Raw genomic sequence first — 25,832 nt, 5'->3', positions numbered from 1 at the left:
AAATAAAAGTGATTTTCTGTGCTTATGATATCTTTGTTTTCTAATGCGTCTAACATCATTTGTGACTCACGCTCGTTGTGCCACTGATCCAACGTTACCAATCAGAAACTTGCACGTTGTTAGTATGCTTATTTAATTTTCTCCAGGCCTATCTACAAAGCCCAGACAAAAGACACATTGAACATACTGATGAATGGTGTACTAACTGTGATGAAAAAGCATGTTGAACGACCAGCTGTTTTATTGTTACTAGCACCAAGCGATGCTTACTACACGGCATTAAATCTGGCTAAAACTATCGCACTTCTTATATTAGTAACTTATGGTTACAATTGGACTAGTTATGATCTAGAAAAAATTTTTATTAAAGGATCTAGATATTCAGCATTTGAAGATTATTGGATATTTCACAAGAAACTATTGAAAAGGATACAAACTTATAAAGTTGTTGTTGTGGACAAATTTGAAGCAGTACATCCTCAAGTCAGCACCGTTCTTTGCAATATCGCTGATGATGCTTTCTCACCAATTCCTAGGGTAAGTTTGATTGATGGCCTTTTTTAAATTATTTTAATTTATAGATTGTATGATCATTTAAAGATTTAAGCTACAGGATTAAGAAAGCTTGATAATTACATTTTTCAAAAGTTGATGTTTCTTTTATTTAAAGATTTAATCTTCCAATAATAATTATTCCACATTTTGTGCTTTTTATTTTAAAGAAAATTTGAGAATTTCAACTTTCATAACCACTTTATCTTATTTTAGCAAACAGAATTCTTACAATCGAATCAGCCATTCGAAACTGTCTTTTTCATCAGGAGCAACGTATTGAATTCAAAAAATAGTTTTACGGAAGTGATTTTTCGTTTTTTAATTTTTATTATTCGTACTATAGGTCTTTAAAAATTACATCCATAATAAAAACACGAAGTTTTTTTCAAGGGAAAATCTTTTTTAGGGCAGCTGCCAAAATTGCGTATTTATTTTATTATTTTGCTTTGGTGATAATGTGAATTAGTATAATAAGTAGTTCAATAAGAATTAATACAATTAACTGTTTTTATCTGTATTTCTTCACAGTCTGTCATAATACTGATAATGGATATAAATAATTATTTTACACAAAATGCTTTAGCGACAAAACCAGGAGTTAATCTTGCAGAAATTTATTTACAAACTTCATTCGGACCATTTTTAGATCAAGAAGCAATAACCGAATTAATGAGAATAATTACTGGAAGATCTGTGATCATTAAAAGAGAAAAGGATTTAGTAAATATTTAAAAATGAAAAGTTTTTATGGTTTTTTTTAATTTTTATTCTGGTTAATTCATATTACTAAAGCGAAAGTAATTAAAAAGATAATCTCTTAATTGTAATTATTACGAATGCAATTTAAATTAAGAGTATTTCAAAGGAATTTAAGCTGGAGATACGTCTAACTTGTTTTTTTCGTAACAGAGATTATTCTTAGCTGTAAATAATTAAAAACAAATCTTCGATTTAAACGAAAAATGAAATAAAAGAGATTTAATAACAGGTTTCTCAAAAGAATAAATAAATACAACTCAAAAAATGGTGTTTTGCATATTTATTACTTTAATAAAATAAATGAAATAAACAAGCTACATTTTTTAAGCATTAAATTGTTTTTAATCTATTTATTATTTAATATAAATCGTCACTTTTAAATTCTATGCAGTGCAGTGTTTACAGTTCAAAGTTTCAACTAATATATACATTTTATTCCATACAAATTGCATTTTTCTTAAATGCATTTATAAGTTTAAAGTGATTAATATAATTTTATTTATTTCAGTAACAATATTTTCTTTGAATAAACATTGCCATAATTAAGAAGAATCTAGTACTTGAAGCATAGTCAAATATGAAAATGATGCCCTTACAATCTGGTAAGCATGAAAAATAAATAAACAAATGTTTTATTTGCTTTGCAAGTTTAAATAACAAAATTTTCACATAAATCATTTTGAAAATATTAATACTTACATTCAGAAACTGAGCTCTGTCAAATAATACAAATGATCTGTAATTTAAATCCAACGGTTTGCTGGTTGCTGTCAACATGAATACTAATTCTTTTCTGTCTTGGATGTCTTCATTGTACCAGGGTAAACCGTAAACTGCATCATGAATACTTTCTCCCTGAAAGCATGTATATTTCATAAATAATTAGGTTTTGGTGGGGAAATATATTGGTATCTGAAGTATGAATACATAGAAACTAGTGTTACAATAACTCTCAAAGTTCTGCCTAGCAAACCTTCATCAAATTTGGAATTTTTAACCTACACTTATCTTTTCTAAAGAAAGAATTGTACAGATTCTTTATTTTGAATTTTTATCAGCAATATCCGTTTTAAGTTGATGACTTAACTAAGATAAAGTGGTTTTTATGAAGTGTGTATTGGTGAGGGTACAAATTAAAATTACGCCATTTTATTTATGTCCTTGTAGATTAGGAGTTTTTTATTTCATTTTAACAAACAAGACTGATCTATTATTATTTTTTTTTTTTTAATTTAACGCGAGTCAACATTCAAGGTCATTGACTTCTGTAGCTAGTTTCAATGCACTGCGGGCCTCCGGCAAGTGTTCTGTCGTTTCAGACAACACTGACCTTCTCCGGACTGAAGCTTCAAGCGGCATCTCCGCGTAAGAATCCTGTGCTAATCCCTTCCCTTCTATAAGGTATTGCGTCACATTATAAAAAAAGAATCAAAGACGTAGTATTTCTAAGTTAATTGGTTCCCTTCCTTGATTCCGGGGCCCCCACAAACCCTAACAGCTCTTATTATCTATCTAATTAGCAAGATCAAACTTTCTGTTCTAAGAAATCAATTTCTGGTCGTCTTTTATTCGGAGCCTACATACACCCGGGAAAAGACAGACAAACAAATCGTTACCGTCAATGATTATGTTCAAATACTGTATTATAGCTTTTCTGACAAATGGATTCTGATTAATTCGAAGTACAAGTTACGAACCCTTTGTCAAAAAAACTCCTACAATTAATTCTCACTGCTGAACTTTCAAAAAACGTGAAAGACCCTAAATGTTTATAATAAGATTGAAAATCGTTAAAGCCGTATGCGAAATTTTTTTAAGTAACTTGCCTATCACATTTAGAAGACTGAGACCAATTTCATGAAACCACTTTTTTTTCTCTAGAAACACCGTTTGATTCATGTCAAGTTTATTAAAATGAGTATAACTTACCAATATAGTTATCTCACTTCCTTCCACATATGTAAGTGAAATGGCCCAAATTATTACAATTAGAACAATAAACGAATAAAGAAACATTACGTCATGCTCTTTTGCTGTCTAAGAATTGAAAAAAAAAAAAAAAAAATCTTTCAAAATCAACTTTAAATAAAATTACAATCAATTTGGTGTTAATGAATTCTAATCTAGAATGTAATTTACCTTTAAACACATGTACCCCCTTAAGGTAATCTGTGCAGCTGATAGCAGAGTTTCCAGGAGCCACTGTGCTGCTAGTAGGTCTCTTAATTTAATTATAACCCTAAAAACGTAATAAATTAAGGAATCATTTCATTGAAAAGTGAGGTGAATGATTTTTAATGCTTTAAGATTGAAGCATTGAAATGCTTCTCAAGTTGTAGTTAACTGCTTCAAAAAATAAATTGATTGTTGAACCACCACTCTTTCATCTTAAAGAGAAGGTATAATCTGTTACATGGGGAAAGATATGTATACTCATTATAGAGGAACTATCCTTAAACGGGAGTAACTTGTGATGTCGAGACAAACCGAGATAATTCTGGAAGGTCCAATAATTCTCAAAATTGAATTTCCTAGCCAATAAGAAATTTACGAACCAAGAAATCAATCCATGATCAAAGGCCCTCTACCTTCTTAGACAGCCCTCTTTCACACAACTGGCGTCTCTTTAGGAAGAAAGCTGAAAACCTGATTTCAGAAGAAGCCTATTTCACTTGCCTTGTGAATGCTTCAATTTTACTAGCTGACGATTAATTAAGTTTAAGAGAGCACATGGATATCGTATTGTTTCGTAACTTTCTCTTGCCTCATAATATAGGTATGAAGCTTGAGAATTTTGGCATCGAAAATGTTACTGATCGACTTGATTTGATCACAGCAGAACTTTTCACTTGCGTTATGTTATCTCAAATGTAAAAACAGAAAATTTTAGTAAAATCTCTGAAACCAGTTAAAGCAATTAATTAAATAAAACTATTCTTCACTGATTTCATTGCATGCTTATGACTTGTCTTAATTCTAATGAAACTGAACAGATGTTATATAATTAACTGAAAGTCACATTTTTCTAGACAATCAATCTCTGAAGATAAAATGAATGTTCAAAATTGGTCAGAAACAAGCATGCTACGAAGGAAGAAATAATTAGAAATTGTCCAACGATTATGATTTAAATCATAGGTTCAAAAATAAAATTAAAAATACTAACTTTATTATTCTGGAATGTGTAATGTAAACATTGATTCTCTCTTGTCTTGTCCAGATTCTATTCATACTTAATTCTTTGATGAATAGTCTCATGATAAGAGTGATATGATCAAATATAGTTAGCATCAGGAATATATTCGTTAGATATGCCATAAAGCCGGTTGTAATTACATAATATTGAAGTATTGAACATAGAATCATTCCATGACGGTCCAAATCAAGTGGTATCCATACTTGTATTGGTAAATCTTTTTTACCTAATAATGTATTTTTGAAGATTGTCATTGTTACTGAACATACGACGAATGTTAATGGCAAGGTGCTGTATAAAAGTTTAACCACTTTTGAACTCCTAAGGAAAAAAAGTTTATTGATATTAATTATGATGATGTAAATTGCAACAAGATCAATCTTCTCCCCTGTCATATCCTCATTCAGAGCTTTATCAACAAAGTACTGGACAAAACTAGGTAATTCCTAGATATTGTTTATAAAAAACGTAAAATCCAAAAGTTTTTTATTTTGTAACCTTTAAATCGGATCTGTATAAATTATTACTTAAAAAATACATTATAATAAATCTACGGTTAAAATTTGTATAGAAATTCTAAAGATTACCTTTTATTTTCCATTTATCTCAATTTCAATTGTTAAGCTTAGGCTTTCTTAAAGGTAAATTGTTAATAAAAACAAATTCCAGCATCTCACCTTTTACTCTTTTTGCGTGCATATTTTCTAAGATATGGTTTACTTTCCGCTTCTTTCCACAGTGCTCTAATTTCATCAAATAGCTCCATGAATTCATCCTGTTTAAACATCATATTGAAATGTTTTGAGGTAGCGTGTGCTCCAGCGAGAATAAAATGTAGTGATTCCATTGCTTGATTGAAAAAGTCATCTATGTTGAAGACAAGATTTAAAGTTAGAGGTATAAAGCCTACTATTACGGATATGGCATAATAGGCTGATAAAAAGCGAGCCCTTCTGGTAGATCTTTTCTCTTTAGTAAATAATACGCCAGAAATTTCCATGCATTTTAGCATAAACCCCATTGGTATGAAGGCATCTGTTTCTTCATCATCATCATCCTTGGGTATTGCCATTATCTTAATATCTGCAATAAAACAAAGAAAATAATTGCTTGAAAGACTGTCGATTGTTTGTACTATTTTCATGCGTAGATTCTCTGAAAATAAAAATAAAAAAATTTAATTACAAAATTTTCAGCTTTGCGAGAGGCAATATTACGAGCTGGTCACATTTTCCACATTGAGTTTTCTTCAAGAAATCGCAAAAAACAAACACAAAAATAATCTGAAGTAATACATACTGCTTGAGCATATATTTGAAAATTATCAGTTAAAATCTCACAACCGGAGACTTACGATTGTTTAAGTTTTCTGCAATTTTCTTGAAAACAACACAACGATTTTCTTAAAAATGGCTTGCTGATTAACTACAAATAGATTAATACTTTTATTTGGAATTTTTTTTTACTGAAAGAAAAATACAAACAAATGTTTTATAGGGTAGATATAGGCTTAAATTTCTTTTTAACAAGTTATTTCAGTGGGCTGTACAATTCTATCATCTAAATTACATGTGTGTTGTTAAATCTGAAAATTTAAAGAGAGGTAGTAGTCGACAATGGGCAAATTTTACAGTCACTTAGTAAGGGAAAGAATTGCAGTCCTATAGATTTTCTATTTTCATATTTCAAGTCCAACGTTAAATACGGTCAGAATTTACAGTTCTTAAATTGTCGATTTGCCAAATGTTCAACTGAAAAATATGACTTTTAATTTTTCTATAATTATTGAAACTGTCCACTAGAAACGCCTTTTTCGAACTTTCTGTTTGAAATGTTTTCTTTATTATTTAGAAAAGAGTACCATCGGTAATAATAGTACAATGTTACAAGAAAAACTATGTTTTTTGTATATTTTTTCGATTTGCAGTGTTTGGTTTCAATTAAACATTTTCATAAATGAAAATAGAAAAAGTAAGTTAAACATAATCTTTTCTCATTAATACAGTACTTTCATGTTAAGTACTTATGTAAATATAGGTAACTCAATTCAAAGAAACATTAATTATTTCTCTCTGAAATAAAAACATTCTAAATTTTTTTAATGTATCCTTTACTAAACATTGCTTAAGAAAGAAATTAACTTACCTGCCAAAAGAGACAATATTCTAGTCTAAATATTTGTCAATATTCTGTAAATTCTATCCTGGATACATAGTGATTTATAATTCGTAAATTGATGGACCTAATTGGTAACGTGTCCATAATGCAGGAGACCCATAATGTTTGAGAAATCCTTTATAAATAATAATTACTTTAGTAACCCATTATAGACCCTTCATCATAGTTTTCTATGTAATTATTATTTAAAATATACATGCTAGTCATTTGGATTTATTTCTGCTTTATCGTTAAATCAATTTTTGCGATAGTATAAACTATTCATAGGTTATTAAGGCAAAATTATCGAAATACTTAATTTTTTATATTTTATTAGATTGTGAACATTTTTTTTTCTCACTAATTTTTCGGAAATGGTTTCACAAGAATGTCTTTAAACTTAGTATTCTCTTGAATTCCAAATGATCTCGTAACTTGTATTTTCAAACATTTACTAATAAAAATTTATTTTGGATGGATTTTGGAAGCGATAATAGACTATATTTTTAAGTTTCATTATTGTTAAATGTACAGATCTGCTTCTATAAATTATATATTAAATATGTTGCAAAAATTGCGAGTTTTGTTTTTGGTTTTTCATTATTTAAAAAAAAAATCCAACTAAAAAAAACTAATACAAGAAGCCATCACTTTCTTTGAAAACTTTTTCTGTGAAAATTGATTTTAAAAGGGCTTCGGAGAATATTTTATACTTCATCAAGTGTCATTTCAGCGCCCTTTACGTCTATCGCTTTTATTGTATTAGTGGAAGATATTACATTTTATTGGAAGAAGACAAGTTTTTTCTACATAATGATGGAAGCATGGAGAAGCAGTTCCGTTCTATAGGTTCCTTTCAATTATAAGGCGCTTCTCTAATCCTCGCTAGGGATTTTCCTTTTAACTTGCCCAACATTTGATTGTATTCTTCACCTTTTATCCGTGGGCCTAGATACCAGGAATGTTTGAAGTTACGTTCACCTTCAAATTTCATAACGTGGCCAACCAATTTGTTGTGCTGATTGTAATTTTAGGTCTTCTAATCGTAGTACTTATACAATCTCTTCTAGTTTTACCCAAATTACGCAATAATGCACTTCTGCAGTAGTTTTTACAACTTAATATCGTCAAAATTATCTGTACCATAGTGGTGCATGGCAGAAACACTGACACTTCAAACCCCAACTCAATAATTGGATCCAGTTCTATTTTCCTGTCCAAAAATAGTATTCATTCGATAAAATATGCCGTAAGTTTTCTTTATTCCATTTAAGTACATATGTATGTTGCTTAAATTAATTATTTGAATAAAGTTGGTTGTCAAAAAATGCAAATTCATTCTGCTTGTCTTTTACTTTTTGTATGCGTTTTTCTTAAAAGCTACACTTTTTTTTTGTTAAATAATACTACTTACATATGCACAAAAACCTACGGGTATTAACTAATTTTATTTTGTCAAAGAGGTTTTGTGAAGGGAACTTTTATTCAATTATCACTCTCACAACCTGAAAATTTCTACAAAAGATATTCTTCTGAGTGTAAAAATTCAATTTTATATTTCTATAGTATTTCATATTTATGCAATTATTTCAGAAATAAAGGGTCATCCAATTAATTCATATTTTTTAAATTTAAAAATGGAGAACGATCATAATCAATTTGAAAATATTTTTACTAGGCATTGGCAGAAACAAAATGGGTATTATAACTTAATTAGTTGCGAACTGTGAACAATTTATTTGGAAAGTACATTAAAAATTTTAGAATTCTATTCTGATTTTGTAAAGGGCGTAAGTCCAGAAATAAAGATGGCAGAATGGTTATTGTAAGGGGTCCAGTTAAGCTTGGGCGTCAGGTTATACAGTATCGAATTATGATGGATTAAGTTGTGACTTGTTTGTGACTACACTAGAAGGAAATATTTGACATGTTATGCATTCATTTGGAATAAGGAATAAATGACCAGAAAGTTGATATTCACATTTAATATTTTATAATAACGTTCAAATGTACGAACTCTTTCAAAGAGTATGCACAACTATAACAAATATTTCATCTTTTTTTTGGCCGCAGACTAGACTAGTTAACACTGCCAAGAGACCAAGGTAATTGATTTTAAGTATTTGATATTTCATTAAAAAATTAATCATCTATGAGGACTTGAAACTTCTTAAATAAAGATCTGTTGACAAGAGAAGTTTTTTTTTTTATTAAATGTAATTTTATTTGGTTGTCCTTATAAATCATAATTGGGAGAGAATAATAGTGTTCTAGAAAGCAGTACTATCTGAACTGGACGCTCAGAATTCTGTGTTAGGGTTGCTGATTATTGCATGAAGTTACTTGAAAGATTTGCAACATTTTTTTTTTCAGAACAGCAGTTTGTATTGTACGGAAAGTTTATTTTTTCTTTTTTAATTGCATTGAAAATTTAATTTAGTAGGTTTTTCTCATTTATTTTATTGTGAACTGTCCAATTTGTTTTTTGAGTTTTTGAAGAGTTCAACATTAGAATTTAACACTTTTTGAACCCTTGTAAAACTGCCTTAAAAAAATGTAAGGCCCTAGAATTTTTGTGTTTAAAATGTAGATTAAGGTCAGTTTCATACTAGGATGTTTACCTTCTCGAAAAAAATGGTTAATAATTCTTATAAAGAAGACAAAAGCGTTGATCTGAGGACCTTCCGATTGTTCTTATGTTTCATTTCTTTTATTTTCGCAATGTTTCGCTGCTCTGGGGGTGATTTTTTTCGTAAAGTGTGCCATGAATTTGTTAAAATAGGTAATTGAAATAGGTGAACGAAAAACATTTTGTTTTTCGTAACTTTTGAAATAACAGACTTCACTATGACTTTTATTTCATGTCTGTTTTCTGAGGGATTTTCTTTTAGCCGGCGATTTGTACAAGGAAATGTTCTTTTTTTAACTTGCAATTTTTTTATGTTTATTATGTATAACTCATTATATTATTATTATTAAAGTCAACTGTTTATTAAAACTTTTCAAATTCATTTTTAAATATTTACAGGGATCAAATAGTAGATATAACAGAGGATGATGACGACGATGTGGTAATATGCAGTTCCAAGAAATTGAAGTTATTTAATACTCATTTACCAGGTATTTTATCAAATATTAAGCTTTTATTTAAATACAAAACTAATATATATTGAATCATATCCATTAAAGCCTGTTCATAATTAACCCCTTTAAAAGAGAATCTATTATTTTAGTTTTTTATTGTTTTCAGGAGATGATACATCTCACATGAAAAGTGCAAAAACTCAGGTAATTAATTTCCACGTCAAGATGTTGTAAATTGTTGCTATGATCTAATTTTAAAGATTAAATAGGTTGAATTTGATAATATATTGGTTGCAAAAGAATCAGAAGATTCCTAGCTCTGTGAAATTGGTAATTTTAATCTTAAAGTTATTTAGTGTGATAAAAGAACATAAGCAGTGCAAGATAAACGTAGGGCAAAAAACATTTATATAATAATAATAATATGCAGTAAGATAAAAGTAATGTACGTGCTGATTATTATATAACAATATTACAGTGGCATACAAAAAAAAAATCGTATGTTCATTAGTTTCCATTTATGACATACATTACTGCACATTATACAAATCTAAGAAAATTCCCCCAATTTTTAGACTGAGCTCGGTCAATTATAATTTTGTAATGTAGGAAATGGAAAAAGATACATGTATCGAATTTCTTTTTAAGGGTATTTAACTTCTGCCTTTAGAAGGAAGGAAAAGTGTACTTAAAAACAATCTTATATTGTTACATTAAAAGCAGACAGAAAAAAAAAAACCATTTAATAGCGATATTCCTGGAAAATATAAATGTATTCAGTCTGATAAGACAGACCAAGTCCCCGTCGATCGAATCAATGACTGTTTTCACCAATGTTGATCTGCATCTCTACCTAAAGACCCGAAAATATTATGCACCACGCCTCAATCACTTGACTTTACGCTTTTTTCATTTCATTTTCGTTAACTGTAATAAAAGCAAAAAACTTCTATTTATTTTTTTTTAAAGTCACTTAACCTTATGAAATTAGTTGAATGAAAACTACAATTTAGCATCATGAATTTAGATTATCTGCAACACTTGGTTATTACAGCCTCACAAGATCCTTACGTAGTTTTACAGGATAAAATATTTACACAATATTCAGTAAACATTCAGTATTTTCTAGAAGAAAAATTATCAGTTATCGCAGTATTGACAAAGTAGTATTGAATTTTTCGCTCCTAATAATTTCTGTTCAGTTGATCAAAAGTTATTATAAATTTAAGATTGTTAATCTGTTTATCCATAAAATTTGAATGTCCCCCCTCTATTAGCAAAATATTTTTCGTCGTCTAAAAGAATGTTTTTTTGGCCCCAAAAAAATTAAATATCGATTAGATAAACAATTTCCAGACGCTAGGTTTCTAGGTTGTTTTTGAAATTAGAACCCGTTTCTGGTTAGATTGTGTTCTGGGTATTATGCAAAAATAATTTGTTTGTGCTTCTATTTTTCTTGAAGTCCTTATTAAAATTAGATTAAAATTTTGCTTTCAATTATCATAAATTTTTGTGTGCTTTGATTTAAAAAAATATTTTTAGACGGAAGGAATGACCAGAAAGCGAGCTGAAAAAGCACGCCCATGGAGGTTTCAGTTGTCATCAAAAGAAAATTGGCAAGCACCTATCGAAGTTGTTGATGTATGTACTTATTTTAATTTTTTGTTTTATTGAATAATATATATTAATTAATAACTTCTCAATGTCAGTTAATTATTAAAAAAAAAAATAATAGGTTATGGAAATATATGGTTCGAAGTTTTTCAAATAACTTATAAGAGAATTGTTACTTGTAAATGCCTGAGCATCAGCTGATAAATTTCTTGGAATGTGAGCAATTGTAGTTAGTAGCTTCTTCGAATTTTTGAAGCTTTAAATTTGTTTTTCTTTGTATTTTAGTTAAAGATTATTGAAATTTACTGTTCTAGTTCTGGAAAAGCTCTAAACCATTTTCAATTTTATATACTTGTTAACTATTTAACATGTGCTTTAGAACTAAGAAATGTTTCACACATATAATCTTTCGTATAGTTATAATTAATTTTCCTTAATACTTTTGTACAATATACGTACGTCTTACCTTGGACAACAAAATGTGAAATTAGTGGGTGAGTTTACGCTTTTTTTTTTCTTTTTTTTTGTATTCAGACCAAAATTTTTCTACTGAGGCAGTTTTCAATTCTTTCTAATTTCTTTTCTAATTCTTTTCATATCTGAGGAAATATGCGAGAAATTAGAAAATTCTGTTTCAGAATATTTAGAAACAGAGAACTTTTAAGCTTAAGCGAGTTGGTTCGTTTACATTTGAGTTTATATTGTGTACGCCTTCTTAATTGTTTCTAAACAACTAATAAAACAATTTTTGTTTAAATTGTTACAAGAATTTTTGACATTTGTGTGCTGATCAACTGTGAAATTGAATTTCAGCTTGTTGAAGAAACGCCAAATAAATTTAAAAGTCTATATCGTCCCCCTCAACATGTTCGATCTCCACACAGAGTTAGAAGAAAGTCTATTGGTGGAACTAAACATAAAGTTGAAATAAATAATGGCATAAATTCTTCAAATGATAATAAATTATCGCCCAAAAGTAAGTGCATTTCTATTATTTAAATTGATCATTATTTTTAGGTGAATAACTGATTCACCTAAGAAAAAGAAGTTATTGCCAATTTTTCTATTTATCTTTGCCAAGGTTTCGTTCGAAGACAAGGTCTTCTGGGCTTATATTGATTAATTTAAAATTGCCCTACAAAAAAAAGCAAATTGACATTTTCAATTTAATCAGTATGACTCTTGAAGACGATCCAATCCCCTCGCTTGAAAGCTTGGCAAAAATAAGTAAAAAAATTAGACCAAAATCGGCAATAATTTCTCTTTGCTAAAAAGCTTCTTAGATTTTAATTTACATTTTAAAAACTAATGACAGAATAATATTTTAAAAAATTATAAGATTCAGCTTTAATGTATTATTTGTTTATTTTATACTCAGCTTTTAGAATACATTCGTCTTCTGCCTTTGGGAGGGGAATTTATATACTATGCAAATGAAGACACATATTTGTTGTTTTAGGTAGATAATTTTAGGCTCTTCATTCTAAGTGAAGAGTAAACATTTTTTGTACCACGGTTTCCTATCTATGTAAGAATAATTAAAGCACAAACTAAAATTAGTTTATGTACATCTCTGCTTTATCGAATTGAGTTTTCGTGCGAAAAAATTCGATGCCTTTTGATAAATTTTTACTTTGGGCAGACGTGAGGTGTTCTTTTATTTTTATAGGCATCAGTCAGTTTGAACCCTATCTCGTTATTTAATGCACGTAAAACACTAAAATTAAAAGAGATTTTTTTTATAGAACTAATAATTAGTAATTTTGGGTTAGGTTATAGTTTTGAAGTATTGTTGCGCTTACTTTTAATAGCCATTCGTTTTCATTCATAACGTTTGTACCTCCAAACGTCAGGATGTAGCGTTACGGACTTCTTGAAATCTGTGTACGGGTGTACCCATATTAAGAACTCATGCTCTAAGCGAATTGTTTAGTTGTTAAGTGTATATGGAGATAAAATAACTTTTGCTGAACTTTTTATTCTCAAGTTGTCATTGTAAAAATCTCAAGTTTGGAAAGAATTCCTTCTAATGCTTAATTAATAATCTTTACATCCTCCCAGTACTAAAGATAATTATGATCTTAAACAAGTCGTTCTTTCTTAGTTAGACTTTTTAATCTTACCAATCCCAAATTTGCTCTTATTATAATCAAAGTTTTGATTTGTATTCATATAAAAACGTTGATATTGACTCTTTCTTTAGTTGAATTTGTAATAAGAGAAATCTATATACTTTTTTCATCGCTATTTTAGAGCTGTTATTTGATTTTTTTTGAAAATTTTTTAGGTATTAATCCAAAAAATATTTTGAAGAACAGTTGGCCTACAGACCTAACTACAATGGCTTACAAACAATCACGTTCCAGTTTAAGTCAAAATGATGATGCTGTCGCAAGTTTTCAACGATCAAATTGTTTACAAAAGGAGGTATTATAATTTTTTTTTTTAAATTGCATTTTCTTAATAAAAATCTTAGTGCTGCAAAAAAAGAAAGTATTGCAATCATTTGAACTTATTCAAATGAGCATTTCGTAAATGGATTTTTTTTTTAAATTCACATTGGTGGTTCGTGTCAAGTTTTCATGTTATATCCAGTTAGTAAACGTTTCGAACAACCTGGTTGTCTAATCGAGAAGTAAATTTAGTACCTATTCCTTAATCGGCACGTAAGCTGGCTCCTGGACTGAACAAATAAAAGACATTTCAAACAGAATTTACTGAACATTGTTCATTTTAATCTAAAACAAATTCTGTCTACAGATCTCTGCAAGTTGCACACTCGTAACGCTTCTTCAACTTGACTACTTATTGCTTGTGTACAACGACCTCGAAGTCATACAGAACGCTAAATTTATGCATTCGTTTTACTTTTCATTTGAAGAAAGACCGACTTTTAGCTCACACTAACTCTATCCATTGGTTGATCTGTAAAAATAGAAGAAAATATTTCTTAGACGTAATGTACTTCTCACTTCTCATTACTGGCGTTCCTAATTATCTTAAAAACTCACCTACTAATAAATGGATTTTATTTAATGGTTAATAAAAGAAATTTACAGTAAAGTATGTTTGCTAACAGCCTCCGTCCGCGACACCTAATTGGTGGTTTGACTTAAAGCCCGCCTGAAAAAAATAGGCATTACTTTACTTACAAATAAATCCCACTATTACTAAAGGGTTAGTTTATCTAAACTAGTAATACCCTCAATTTGCACAACTACGTATCAAAAGTCCTTTACTATAAAGGTTGCTAACAATAAATTTTGAAAATTCCCTACTATCATCAATCGGAGTATGCACAACAAACTCCATCTTTAAAAGCAGACTTTAATAAACACAGACACTGTAAGAAAAAAAAAAATTATAACATTTAGTGTATTCATACTACTGCCGGGTTGCATATACTTTTAAATACTTAATAAGATTTTACTTATATACGCATTGTTTGTTAAATTATTAAGAATCCGATATTCATCAATATCTTATTTAACAATTATTATTTTCCAGGACAAATGAAATTAGTTTAATTTAATCTTTTCTGCTTCAGTAAGCGTCCCCCCTCTTTGTATTGTATAAAATACAAAAACTCTACCCTTGTTGATTAATTACAAATTTAAAACATTTCAAATGCACAAAACATACAGATTTCTTAAACAAATACGAGGTTCCAGTAATTTTATTTCATTATTTTTACAAAATGTTTTACGATTCATTTAACACATGGTACACCATGTAACCTCCCTCACTCAGTGAGCAAGTGAAGTCGAAATCACTTTACCAAACTGATTAAACTGCCTCTGATGCTGCATAAAAGTCCGAAATTGGACAGGGATACAATAAACATGCCTGCTATGATGGATAAAATCATTTGATTTGTTGTTTTGTTTTTAATTACTTTCTCTTTCTGTTATTATAACGGACAATAAATTCCTCTCCCTTGTTCAGTATAAGTACTGCAGTATTGTTCTGGGCTCTTTAATGTTCTCTAAATACGGCAGTGCATATGTTGGATTACAACGAATTGTAAGTACATGATCTTCAGACTTATCATCATTGTGAGTTTGCTTCATTAAAAGTCTGTAATCACAAGGGACAAGAATAAAAGTGCTGTATATATTGTTAGGCAGAGATAAACCCTTGGGGACCTATCCCTTTATAAATTCGGCACTTAACTCTTTGAGGCACACGATTTTAAAGAAACTAAAAGCCCTAGTTGCACAGGATTTCTTTTATTATAAAAAAATGGAAATAAACATTCATTTCTATTATTTTACATATGTAATCATCCCTTCACTTATTTACGCATTTACCATTAGTGCATAGCACTGCCAACTGAATGAACAACTTTAAATAACATATTAAGCTGTATGTATGAATAACTTCAACTTTTCGAGGTGGGTTAAAATATATCCCACCATGCAGCAAAAGCAAAAGGTGGGACAGTTTTTAACCCACCTAGCCGCAAAGAGTTAATGAAGTATTATGGTCACAAACCTACTGATCTTTTCGTTAATATTCTAATGATTATGACCAAAGAAAAAGCCAAGAAGCACAAAATTCTTAGTAAAGTTTTATTTATTTATTTTTATTATAATTCCAGCTGGATCATGATGCATATTCCAAGATGTTAAACTCGTACATACGTAAGGAACCACAGCCTTTACAGACTGCTACCAACACAGGCGTAACGGTTGATTTAACAGCGTAAGTCATATTTATTTATTTTCAAGTTGTTTTATTTTAAAAAAAACGTTAAAAATAGCTGAAAGTGCAAGTAAATGCGCCAAAGCCGCTTAGAGAGGTGCTGCTGCGAAGCTTGTCATCGTGAGTGATTCTACAAATAATTAGACGAGTTTATTCATGTACTCTCTTTATCAGATAACTGGAGGAGTAACTGTCCATCATTTCTGTTATTGTGGTACCTTCTAAAATAAGCATTTTATGTTCCATACATTATGACCTGTCTGATCAGTAGATTCCATTGCTGTTTTATGATTGATAAGCGGCACTTTTTAATGAATTCTAAGAAGAGCAGAGTGTCAATTCACTTTAAAAAACGATCTTGTCATAACATTAACATACATATTCTGCTAGGAATTAAATGTGTTACAAAAATTCAAAAAATTATAATGGAATGAGTTATCTACTCATTTGTATGCTTCTTTACTGTTGTGGAAAATGGTGCCAATGATTTTCTTGAACTTTAAATATTACACGTCATTTATTTTTTAGTACTGTTGAAACGATTTTTGTAGGAACATCGAATTTAATGAATGACTGTTCTAAGAAAGGAGCGAAGTTTTTCCTATTCTAAGGTTCTGGATAATGCTTAAGTTTCCAAAATGATGAGGTGGTAGATTTTCAAATATACTATACAAATACAGTTTTTCCAGTTTTTTTTTTTGTAACTATGGAGGTAGTTGCCAAATAAGTAAAAACATCTTTTTTACAGAACTAATATTTAAGTGAAGTTCTTGAGAAGCTGCGACGTCATACTTCCCTCAACAGAATAATTTTATTACAGCTAACATATAAAATTTAGAAACAAACGAACAAATTCTAATTTTTCAAAAAAAAAAAAAAAATTAAATGTTTACACTGCGATTAGGGAAAGGTCAAAGCAGATTATGTTTTAATAATAATTATTATTACAGACAAATGTTTTATTAATTTTTTTTTTTACAATTTTTAAAATTGGATAATTTTTCCCTATTTCAGCGATAGTGAAGAAGAACTAGCATCTTCATCTGGCGTTACAACCAGAAGTGTTGATAGGGTTGCAAAACTTTTAGAAGGTGATAACAACAGTGCTGGAGTTAGTAATTCCACTTTGGATAAGAAAGGGCCTAACAGGAGAAGGGTTAGACCTTCACTGGCTGGCATTGAAGTGAACATTTCTAGATCTAGGCAGATCATATCTTTAGGTTAGTTTTCTGAAAACTTAATAAAACAATAATTTTTTGGGATAATTTTCGATGATTTTGTTTCAGTTACTATTTTTTGATAAGGGCTTCAATACTTTTCCTTTTTTATTTTTTCTCTTACTGTTTTGCTCTTACTAGTAAGTAAAGTGATGATGCCGAATGAATTTTCACCGGCATTATCCGTTTTCAAATCCTGAAAGTCTTAAAAATTGTTTATTAGGAAATGGTTTGTGTAAGGGTCTGGCCGCCCTTGACTCGCGCAATTTGAGGAAACGGAAGTGGTTTCACTCCAATCACAACTCCAGAGAATTACAGTTTTGGCTACAGAATTTATTTAAATAACAAAATCCACAAACAAATTATCTACAAATAACCAAATTGAATTATACCCAATGATTCATCCCTTATTTATTACATAAACCAACCCAATTGAATATTACCATACAATTATATATCTAACATCGCCTCTACATATTACAATAAGTGCCTTAACACATCAATAAGTTAAAATTGCAATCATACACACACAAGTTACCAATTCCGTCCTTGCAACCACTGAGTCGACCACTCTGGGGCTCAACAAATACCACAATTAAAATACTACTGGGCTACAACTCACTGCCACCAGCCAGCCGACGAACCCCTTCGGCAGCATGGGTCTTCCTTCCGCCGAAAAACAACTGAGCTCCTTCGCAAGACCACGGGCTCCTCCGCAAGAAAACTGGCCCCTCCGAAAAACAAGTGAGGCCCTGGCGGGGCAGTAGCCCAGTTTTATATACGGTGTCGACTCAGCGGTTCCCACACCTTTAGTCCGCTGACCAGTACAGTAATTCATTTATTCATTTTCCTCCTTGAGAAAATTTTATTTAACTTTTCCCAATTCATAAATCTTAAAACAACTTAATTTGACTTACATATTTACATAACGCTAATTCTAAAATAAAGTAATGAAACCAAAATACAAAACTAACCCTGAAAATCAAATTACTGAATTAATGCTCTTTCTGATACGAAAAGCAGGAGCTTTACAGTTTGTATGACTAAAAATTTTTCAAAAACAAAACAAAAATCTTAAAAAGCTAAAAACTTTGTACTTCGATAAACCGAGCAAACCATTCCCTCGCCCTGAAGTAAAACTTTCATCAAGAGGATGATTCAATTTTTTAGTTTATTCGAAAGTGGTTTCACTCGAATGAAATTCCTACGGTTTTCCTAATTTTTGATTTAAATTTCATGTACGTAGATTTTTAATTCATTTTTTTTTAATTTTTCCAAAATTTTAGATGATGATGATGATGATGATGAAGAGGATGACGATGATTCTGTACAATTTATCAAAACTCCTTCAGTACCAAAAGTAAATTCCTTAGAAGATAAAATAAAAGCAAAGAGCTTAGTTGCTGATCAAGATTGGACTTCAGATATGTAAGTATTGACTTTTGTTTTAAAGTATTGTACATTGAGCCCAACTTCTTGAAGAGGGCAACTAATTTCCCCGTTCGTATTTTTTGAGTTCTGCTGTACGTCTCCGTTCAGAAGTGAAGTGCTGCCAGTAAGCAAACGATGGCAAATATTGATTGAACCTGGTGGACGAATGCCACCTAACCTGACAAGAAAGGACGGTGTGGCCTGCTTCAGATTGCTTGCTCACGGGATTATTTCTCTTGGCCCAGTATATCCTGTTTTGGTTTGCTTTAATAAGTCTAGCATTTCTGTCTCTTGAGACATACAGCTTTGTTAACCAGGCCTTTATCACAAATTCTTTTCTTGGATTACTATCTTCGTTTTAACAATCTTTGAATGCGGATTTGCCATATGGCCTGGCTAGCAACGATAGATTGATTCTTCATGTAGTTAACTATCTTAAGCCCAAAAGCTCCACAGATAGCAGGTGTACAGGAGTACTCTCCACCTAAGGCTGGAAACTTAGTGGAGCGGCGAGCAAAGCGGCGAAATCAAACACAAGTTAACATATGGGACCGCGCATAACGGAGAGCAAAGCGAAGATAGAGCAGCGCTATCTATAGAGAGTATTTGTTTTCTCCGCTTTGCTCTTCACTATCGTCGCCGCTTTGCTTTTCGCTATCATCGCCGCTTTGCTCACCGCTCCATGTTTCCAGCCTAAGGGTACGTTTACAACGGAGCTGTGAGTATAGATGATAGCAGAGATGATAACTGATAGAGTAAAATATAATCGCTGATTAGTGTGCACAACGGAGCTGTGATACATGCAACATGTCGAGTAGTGAAGAAGAGGTTTTATGTTCAGCAGCAACGAAATGGTATATTTTAAAGAAAAAACGCTTTATAAAATATCATGTACATCCCATAAATAAAAAACGAAGTACTCTGGGTGAATTTCACTATTTATATAAGGAACTTAGAAATTATCCGGATCGTTTTTTTGAATATGTGAGGTTGGGTCCACCCACATTCGACTATATTTTAGAAAAAATAAGGTCAAAATTAAGAAAACTTTGGAAAAATTGTCATGGAAATCCTATAACCACAGGAGTAAAACTAGTGTTTACTCTGGTAAGTAATGGTTTTATTGAGAAAAAACAAATAAATACACATAAAAATAAATGTAAGCACGATTTAAAAAACAAAATATTGTTTAAAAGTAAATAATAAAATATTAACAAAAAATAATGAGTAAATACAGCACTAATTAATTTTTCTACGTCCATTTTGAAGCTCCGATACTGGAGTTCAGCTAGCAGAAAAATGAAAAATTTAATTCTATCATCTATGCTCGTTTATACCAGCGCGTATGAGTCTACTAGTCGCAGCTTCGTTGTGCACGCTCACATTTGAATGTATTATGTTTTTCTTTAAGCGCTGATGCCTCACTGCTACCATCACTGCTATCATCTATGTTCACAGCTCCGTTGTAAACGTACCCTAAGTCGTCCATCTTTCGTCGGAGCCTTTTCGTTTCTAGTTCACTCATAACTACCGGCAAGCCAGGCTTGTCGCCCAATCTGTTATCTCTTCGTAATTACATACATGAAAATGAAGGGTTAGAAGTTTTTGGTTATGAAATACAATTTACTAATCTTAAACAGAGTTATATCTTACAGACTGTAACTCTTTTTAAGGTTTTACACAACTTTACAAGTGAAACCAAAACTTAGTAAATTAAACTCATTCCCTGCAATTTTCTTTCAGCATGCGTCAATATGAAGATAAAAAAGCAGAAATGGAAGAAATGATAAAAATGCTCTCCATGGAATTGAAAATCGCCTCAGAAAGGAATAGAAACAACTTTAATGATTACACAGTTAGACTATTGTCAAGGCATCTAGAAATCACAGAATCAGTTCTTGATGAAGCTCTACCTCAGCTTACCCAAGAAATGCTGGTATTGTATTTTTAATTTTTGTAATATGATATATTTATTTTCCAAAACTTAATTATTGTCAATAAGTGGACTTTTCATCAGATTATTTATTTATCTTTAAATAAATTTTTCAGTGCGTTGTGAAAAAAGCAACAAGAAAAGACCCGGCTAATGAAGTTCTGATTAGTAAATACAATTATAACATTAAGCGGGCGGATGTGCACACACTTACTGGCTTAAATTGGCTGAATGACGAGGTAAATTTTTTTTATTAATACTCTTATAAATTAGTTTATAAAAATGGTGGCAAAATTTGTATTCAATTTGAAAGAGAAAATTTTAGGCTGAAGTTGAATCAAAGTTGATTTGATTTCTGCAAAGTAAAATACCTCAGAAACTAATCGACTTCCGTAAACGCTCATTCCTCTTTTATACTTTACTATTCTCAAGTTTCTATTCATTAATATTTTTCGAAATCGGAATATTTGACTAATATTAATTAATATTGTAATTATGATTATTAACATTAACATTTAATGTTTGTAAAATATTTAACTGTCCTTAACAGTACACAAGAGATAGAGTAGTCCCTTTCAGAAAAAGGAAAATAAGAAATAGTTTTTGAATTTTTCTTTCAATTTCAATTCAATTCGAATTTTCTGAAATGAATTTTGCTAATATAAGTTGTAGATTTTTTTTTTTTATTGTAATCACATTGCCGTTTAAATAAAATCATAGTAACTGTATACAAGAAAAAAGTACGGAAAAATATTTTCCGATTATGGCAGGAATTTATTTCTTCTTTGGTACCACGTAGGTACTTTGGAGGCAGAGAATACAAATATAATATGAAAAACCTGCTTTTACTTGTTTTTCTGTAGTGAAATTGAAAATTTAATCCCAATTCAATTGTAATTAGACTGTACAACACGGAAAAAAGCACATTTTTCCTCAAAAGTGTTCTTAATCGTCGTTTAGTCTTATTTTTACAAAAGCCCACATCTTCTCATAAATTTTTAAAACAATACTACGAGGGAAAAAAAATTGACTTAGCATTAGCCTCATGTTGGAGGAATCAGCTGCTTCTACAGTGTAAACTCAGTTATGTACTACTGTTAGTTACTGAAGAGTGAAGGTCTGTCGTGTAACCAACCACCTGGTGAAACTACAATATAAAGATGTTTAACACAATTTATTCAATTAAATGGAGTAAAAAAAACAACAACAAACAAATCATAGATTTTTGTTATTCTGTGTGATTCAGGTTATCAACTTTTATATAACGTTAATCACGGAGAGGTCCAAAGAAAATTCCAGTCTTCCAAAATGCTACAGTTTCAGTACTTTCTTCTACTTAAGGCTGTTAAATTCTGGATACTCTGGAGTTAGACGGTGGACAAGAAAAGTGAGTTATCATAAAAAAATTAATTGGTAGTTATGAACATAATTATTATTATTTCAATCCATATTCAAACATTTTTTTGGATTTTTGTTTTGTATGTTTATTACAACTTTATTAAACCCTCTGTAGTCGACAAATCTCGCTTGCCATTTTTAGTGCATTGTCCACAACTCGATTGGCAAGTTCAAGTCACCTTCATTCTTTAAATGCTTACTTTCTTTATGATTAATATCCAAATCCAATACCATAAAGTAAGTTTAATTTATATTTCTTTTATAGATCGATATATTTGCACATGATCTTATATTGATTCCTGTGCATCTTAAAATGCATTGGTGTTTAGCAGCAATAGATTTCGTTAATCGTACCATAAATTATTATGACAGTATGGGAACTACCAACGATCAGTGTTTAAATGTAAGTGTCTTACATTTTTTTTTTGTTTAATTAATTAATCGTCCATTGCATGATTGTTTTTTATGTTTCAAAAAATTTCTGTACAAATTCTCTTATACTTAACTGCAAAAAAGTTGTGAAAAAGTAGAAAAGAAAAGTAAATTTTAAAATGTTTTAGGCTATTGGTACCACGAATTAGATTTTTACCAGCTTCAGTAAAGCAATTCTAATAACTGTTTGTAGGGAAGGGACTAAAATCGTATTAATTTGAAAGCATAGTTTCCGCCGAAGCATTTAAATAGTTAGGTCACAATTAATGGATTGTTTAAAAGAAATAAATTTAGAAGATTTGGGAACAAAGAACGTTGTATCAATTAAACGTAACATTAAAAAGATTTTGTAATAGTATCGAAAACATTTTATTACATCTGCTCTGAACAAAATAGTGTTTAATGGTACTGTTTAAATAAGGAGTAAATTATCTCATCGTTATTCCAAAGGAAAGAACTATTATTACCACCAAGCTTTCCTCCTAAAGGACCAGTTCATCTTCGGGACTAATAAAACATTGTTCACAATAAGCTTCGGGGTTTGTTTGTCCTGAATGTTTAGTAACTTTGGAATTGGCAATAATCTTTAATTATTCCTTTAGTACCTAATTATATTTACTTACCATGCTCGTTGACTTTTAAGTTTCTATTCGAATAATTGTTTAGCAGAATTCTTTTTGAGGAGAAACAGATTTCCCTCTAGAGTCTTAATACACTAATTGTATATTATATAGATACCAATTTATTTTTTTAAAAAAAACACTCAGGGGGGCCTCAAAATGGCAGTTATCTATGAAAACGGAATAAATAGAAAATTTAACTCTCTTACCTAGTAAATAAAGTTAACCTCTTTCAAGAAAATGAGTTAAAGCTGGCAGAAACTTTATAAAGGCCTTTTAAGATGCATTATCTGCTTTTATACTAGCTGCATTTCTTAAGTTAACAATTTGCGTATATCAGATATAATTACTAATCTAGCTTTCAGCCAGCCTCATAAAGCTTCCGTCATCTCTGAGAATTCTATTGACAGAATTTAGTAGTGATAATAATGTAGGTCTTTTTTTTTTCTTTTTTTTAATTTCAGAAACTTGAGGAGTATATAATTGAAGAATACAAAGATAAAAAAGGTGAACAGTTCAACATGGAGGCCTGGAGCAAGAATAACGTTAAGGTATGGGTGGAGTTTCATGTTATTGTAGAAACCATTATTAATTTTATCAGGTTTTTCTTTGGGAAAAAAAAAAATTCTGATGTAAACGAATTTTCCCATTTTCTTTCTTTATCTGTCATCCTTAAGGTTTCTGTTTTTCAAATTCTAAATATTTTCTCTGTCTTTCAACATTTTAGGTCAGAAATCATTTTATTGGAGTCCTACAAGTGGTTGGATTCGCAGAGTTAGCCACTGCACAATCAATAATTTCGCTAAGCTTATTTTCTATCATCGATCTGTTTTTGGATTTTCTTCCATCTTCTGAGATTGGAGAATTAGGCTTTTGTTTAGATTCTTGGATTTTGGCGATGTGTACAAGGAACATAATTAAACACGAAACTAACACTAACAGATTCTTGGGCCTTTATTGGTTTCAATAAAATAATTAAATAAATTATTCATGCATAATTTCATTATAAGTTAAATATATCGCATTTTTACTAGACAAAAACTACCCTTTTAGAATAGAAAGCCGAAAAATAAAAAAGAAACTAAAGTCACTCAGCTTGAAACCAGGCACGTAGCGAGCAAAGGCCTCTCCCAATGATAAGACACTTTTGTATGTCTTGAATATGTTTGGACCACGAGATTTCTGCAAATTGCACTATCTTCTAAGCAACGTTTTCTCTTTCTTTCAACATTCCTTATCCTATAGTCGGTTTTTTTTTTTTTTTGTCCATTCAAGATGTTGGCCAACTCATTATAGAAACGATCGCTTTCCTCTTCGCATTTTCTAGAAGTGCTGTAGGTGTAAACTTGAATTATAGTTATATTTCTATTTTGTTCTTATGTAATTTTTAGAAGCCCAATTCTGTCTGTTACGCTGTGAAACCTTTCTATATTATGCATTAAATATTCTCTTACTAGGAATCCAATAGCTGTAACACCATCAGTACAATCGTAATGAAGGAAAATATATCCTGATTTTTTATAAACTATTTCCCGATCCTCGTCTAATTTCACAGATTCTTAAAATATTTATTTTCGTTTCATCCAAAGCATTTTCAAGTTCAATATATCTATCTTCATCAAAGTCCTTACATTAAGTGTTACCACAGTTATTAAAGGAGTTTTGCTTCTTTTTTTTTTCCACTACAGTTAAATTTTAAGGAAGTAATTGGGAGGTTTAGATTCGACTTGCCCTCGGAGACCTCCCTTTCTGGGCTAGATGAGTTCGTCCGTGTATCCTTGCCGGTCTGTTCTTGGATTTTCCTCCATCTTCTGAGATTGAATAATTGGGTTTTTGTTTAGATTGTTTGATGTTTGAATAATTAGTGCATTTCTACTTCTATGTATATAGAAAATATTATATATATATAGTAGTAAATCTCAAAACAAACACAAATATCTAGCCAATAAGAGGTTCAATTAAAAACACCCAATAAAATCTTGCACACCATTATTTTACTTTCTTTCCTTGTAAATAAGTGTTTCCCGCACAAAGTAATTAGAACCTTTTGAAACGTATCCTGCTAACATAACCTTCTATCACTCATCGTTAGATATCGATTCTCTCACATATCTATCTGAAAAAAAAAAAAATCTTTGTTTTATGCCTGCTACGTCTGTATCGATATATAGCAATCATTTTTAAATAAATAACTAATCAAATTATTAACAGGTTGACTTTGAATATTTGTAAAAAGATTTTTTTTCTTTATTTTTTTCATAGGATATACCCCAGCAGATGAATGGAAGCGATTGTGGAGTATTCTGTTGTACATTTGCTGAATTTCTTTCACGACGAGCCAAGTTTACATTTTTACAAAAAGATATGCCAGAGATTAGGCAAAAAATGATATATGAAATTGTAACTGGTAAACTACTCACCTAAACAAACAAAATGATTAAATGTACAGATTAAATGAAATCTAGCTTCCCATTGTTCATATATATATATAATATATATCTACGTGTGTATATTTATACAGTAATTAATTTATTTGTTCAGTTTATGTAATAAAAACAAACTTTTTTTAATGGGTCAATTATCATTTTGGTAAGACTAGAATTTACTTATACCTCGCCATAACTTCCTCAGTATGTACCCATCTCACCATTCTAATTAATTATCTGTGAAGGCAGAAAATTATTAGAGATTGCGTTTGTTATTTTTTAATCATTAAACCTAGATCATTTTTA

The 25,832-nt window shown here is 30.3% G+C and overlaps 2 protein-coding genes across 5 annotated transcripts; one reads left to right on the top strand and one right to left on the bottom strand.

The window, feature by feature from the left end:
- Nucleotides 1–1,765: 1,765 nt before the first annotated feature.
- On the bottom strand, nt 1,766–8,276 carry LOC141455600 (uncharacterized). The gene is made up of 7 exons (XM_074130774.1): nt 6,656–8,276; nt 5,188–5,593; nt 4,481–4,831; nt 3,454–3,553; nt 3,244–3,351; nt 2,014–2,169; nt 1,766–1,913 (listed from the first exon to the last, which is right to left on the bottom strand). Exons 2-7 carry the CDS (start codon nt 5,580–5,582, stop codon nt 1,857–1,859), a joined length of 1,167 nt encoding a protein of 388 aa, XP_073986875.1. The 5' UTR covers nt 5,583–5,593; nt 6,656–8,276; the 3' UTR covers nt 1,766–1,856.
- LOC141455598 (uncharacterized) lies at nt 1,777–25,832 on the top strand. 4 transcript variants are annotated; one of them, XM_074130770.1, is made up of 15 exons: nt 1,777–1,916; nt 9,696–9,787; nt 9,921–9,955; nt 11,294–11,392; nt 12,179–12,341; nt 13,653–13,792; nt 15,966–16,069; nt 17,084–17,289; nt 18,573–18,714; nt 20,461–20,653; nt 20,767–20,889; nt 21,897–22,037; nt 22,314–22,451; nt 23,565–23,651; nt 25,363–25,832. In XM_074130770.1, exons 3-15 carry the CDS (start codon nt 9,935–9,937, stop codon nt 25,522–25,524), a joined length of 1,719 nt encoding a protein of 572 aa, XP_073986871.1. In that variant the 5' UTR covers nt 1,777–1,916; nt 9,696–9,787; nt 9,921–9,934; the 3' UTR covers nt 25,525–25,832. The 4 variants fall into 4 exon arrangements, with proteins under 4 accessions (XP_073986871.1, XP_073986870.1, XP_073986868.1 ...); XM_074130769.1 differs by having other exon boundaries at nt 9,918–9,955; XM_074130767.1 differs by lacking the exon at nt 1,777–1,916 and adding an exon at nt 8,494–8,772 and having other exon boundaries at nt 9,918–9,955.

The sequence above is a fragment of the Rhodnius prolixus genome, unplaced genomic scaffold (genome assembly GCF_049639745.1).
Source record: "Rhodnius prolixus isolate KJV_2025 unplaced genomic scaffold, Rpr scaffold_4, whole genome shotgun sequence".
Lineage (NCBI taxonomy): Eukaryota > Metazoa > Arthropoda > Insecta > Hemiptera > Reduviidae > Rhodnius > Rhodnius prolixus.
This window is presented reverse-complemented; position numbering and strand designations above follow the sequence as displayed.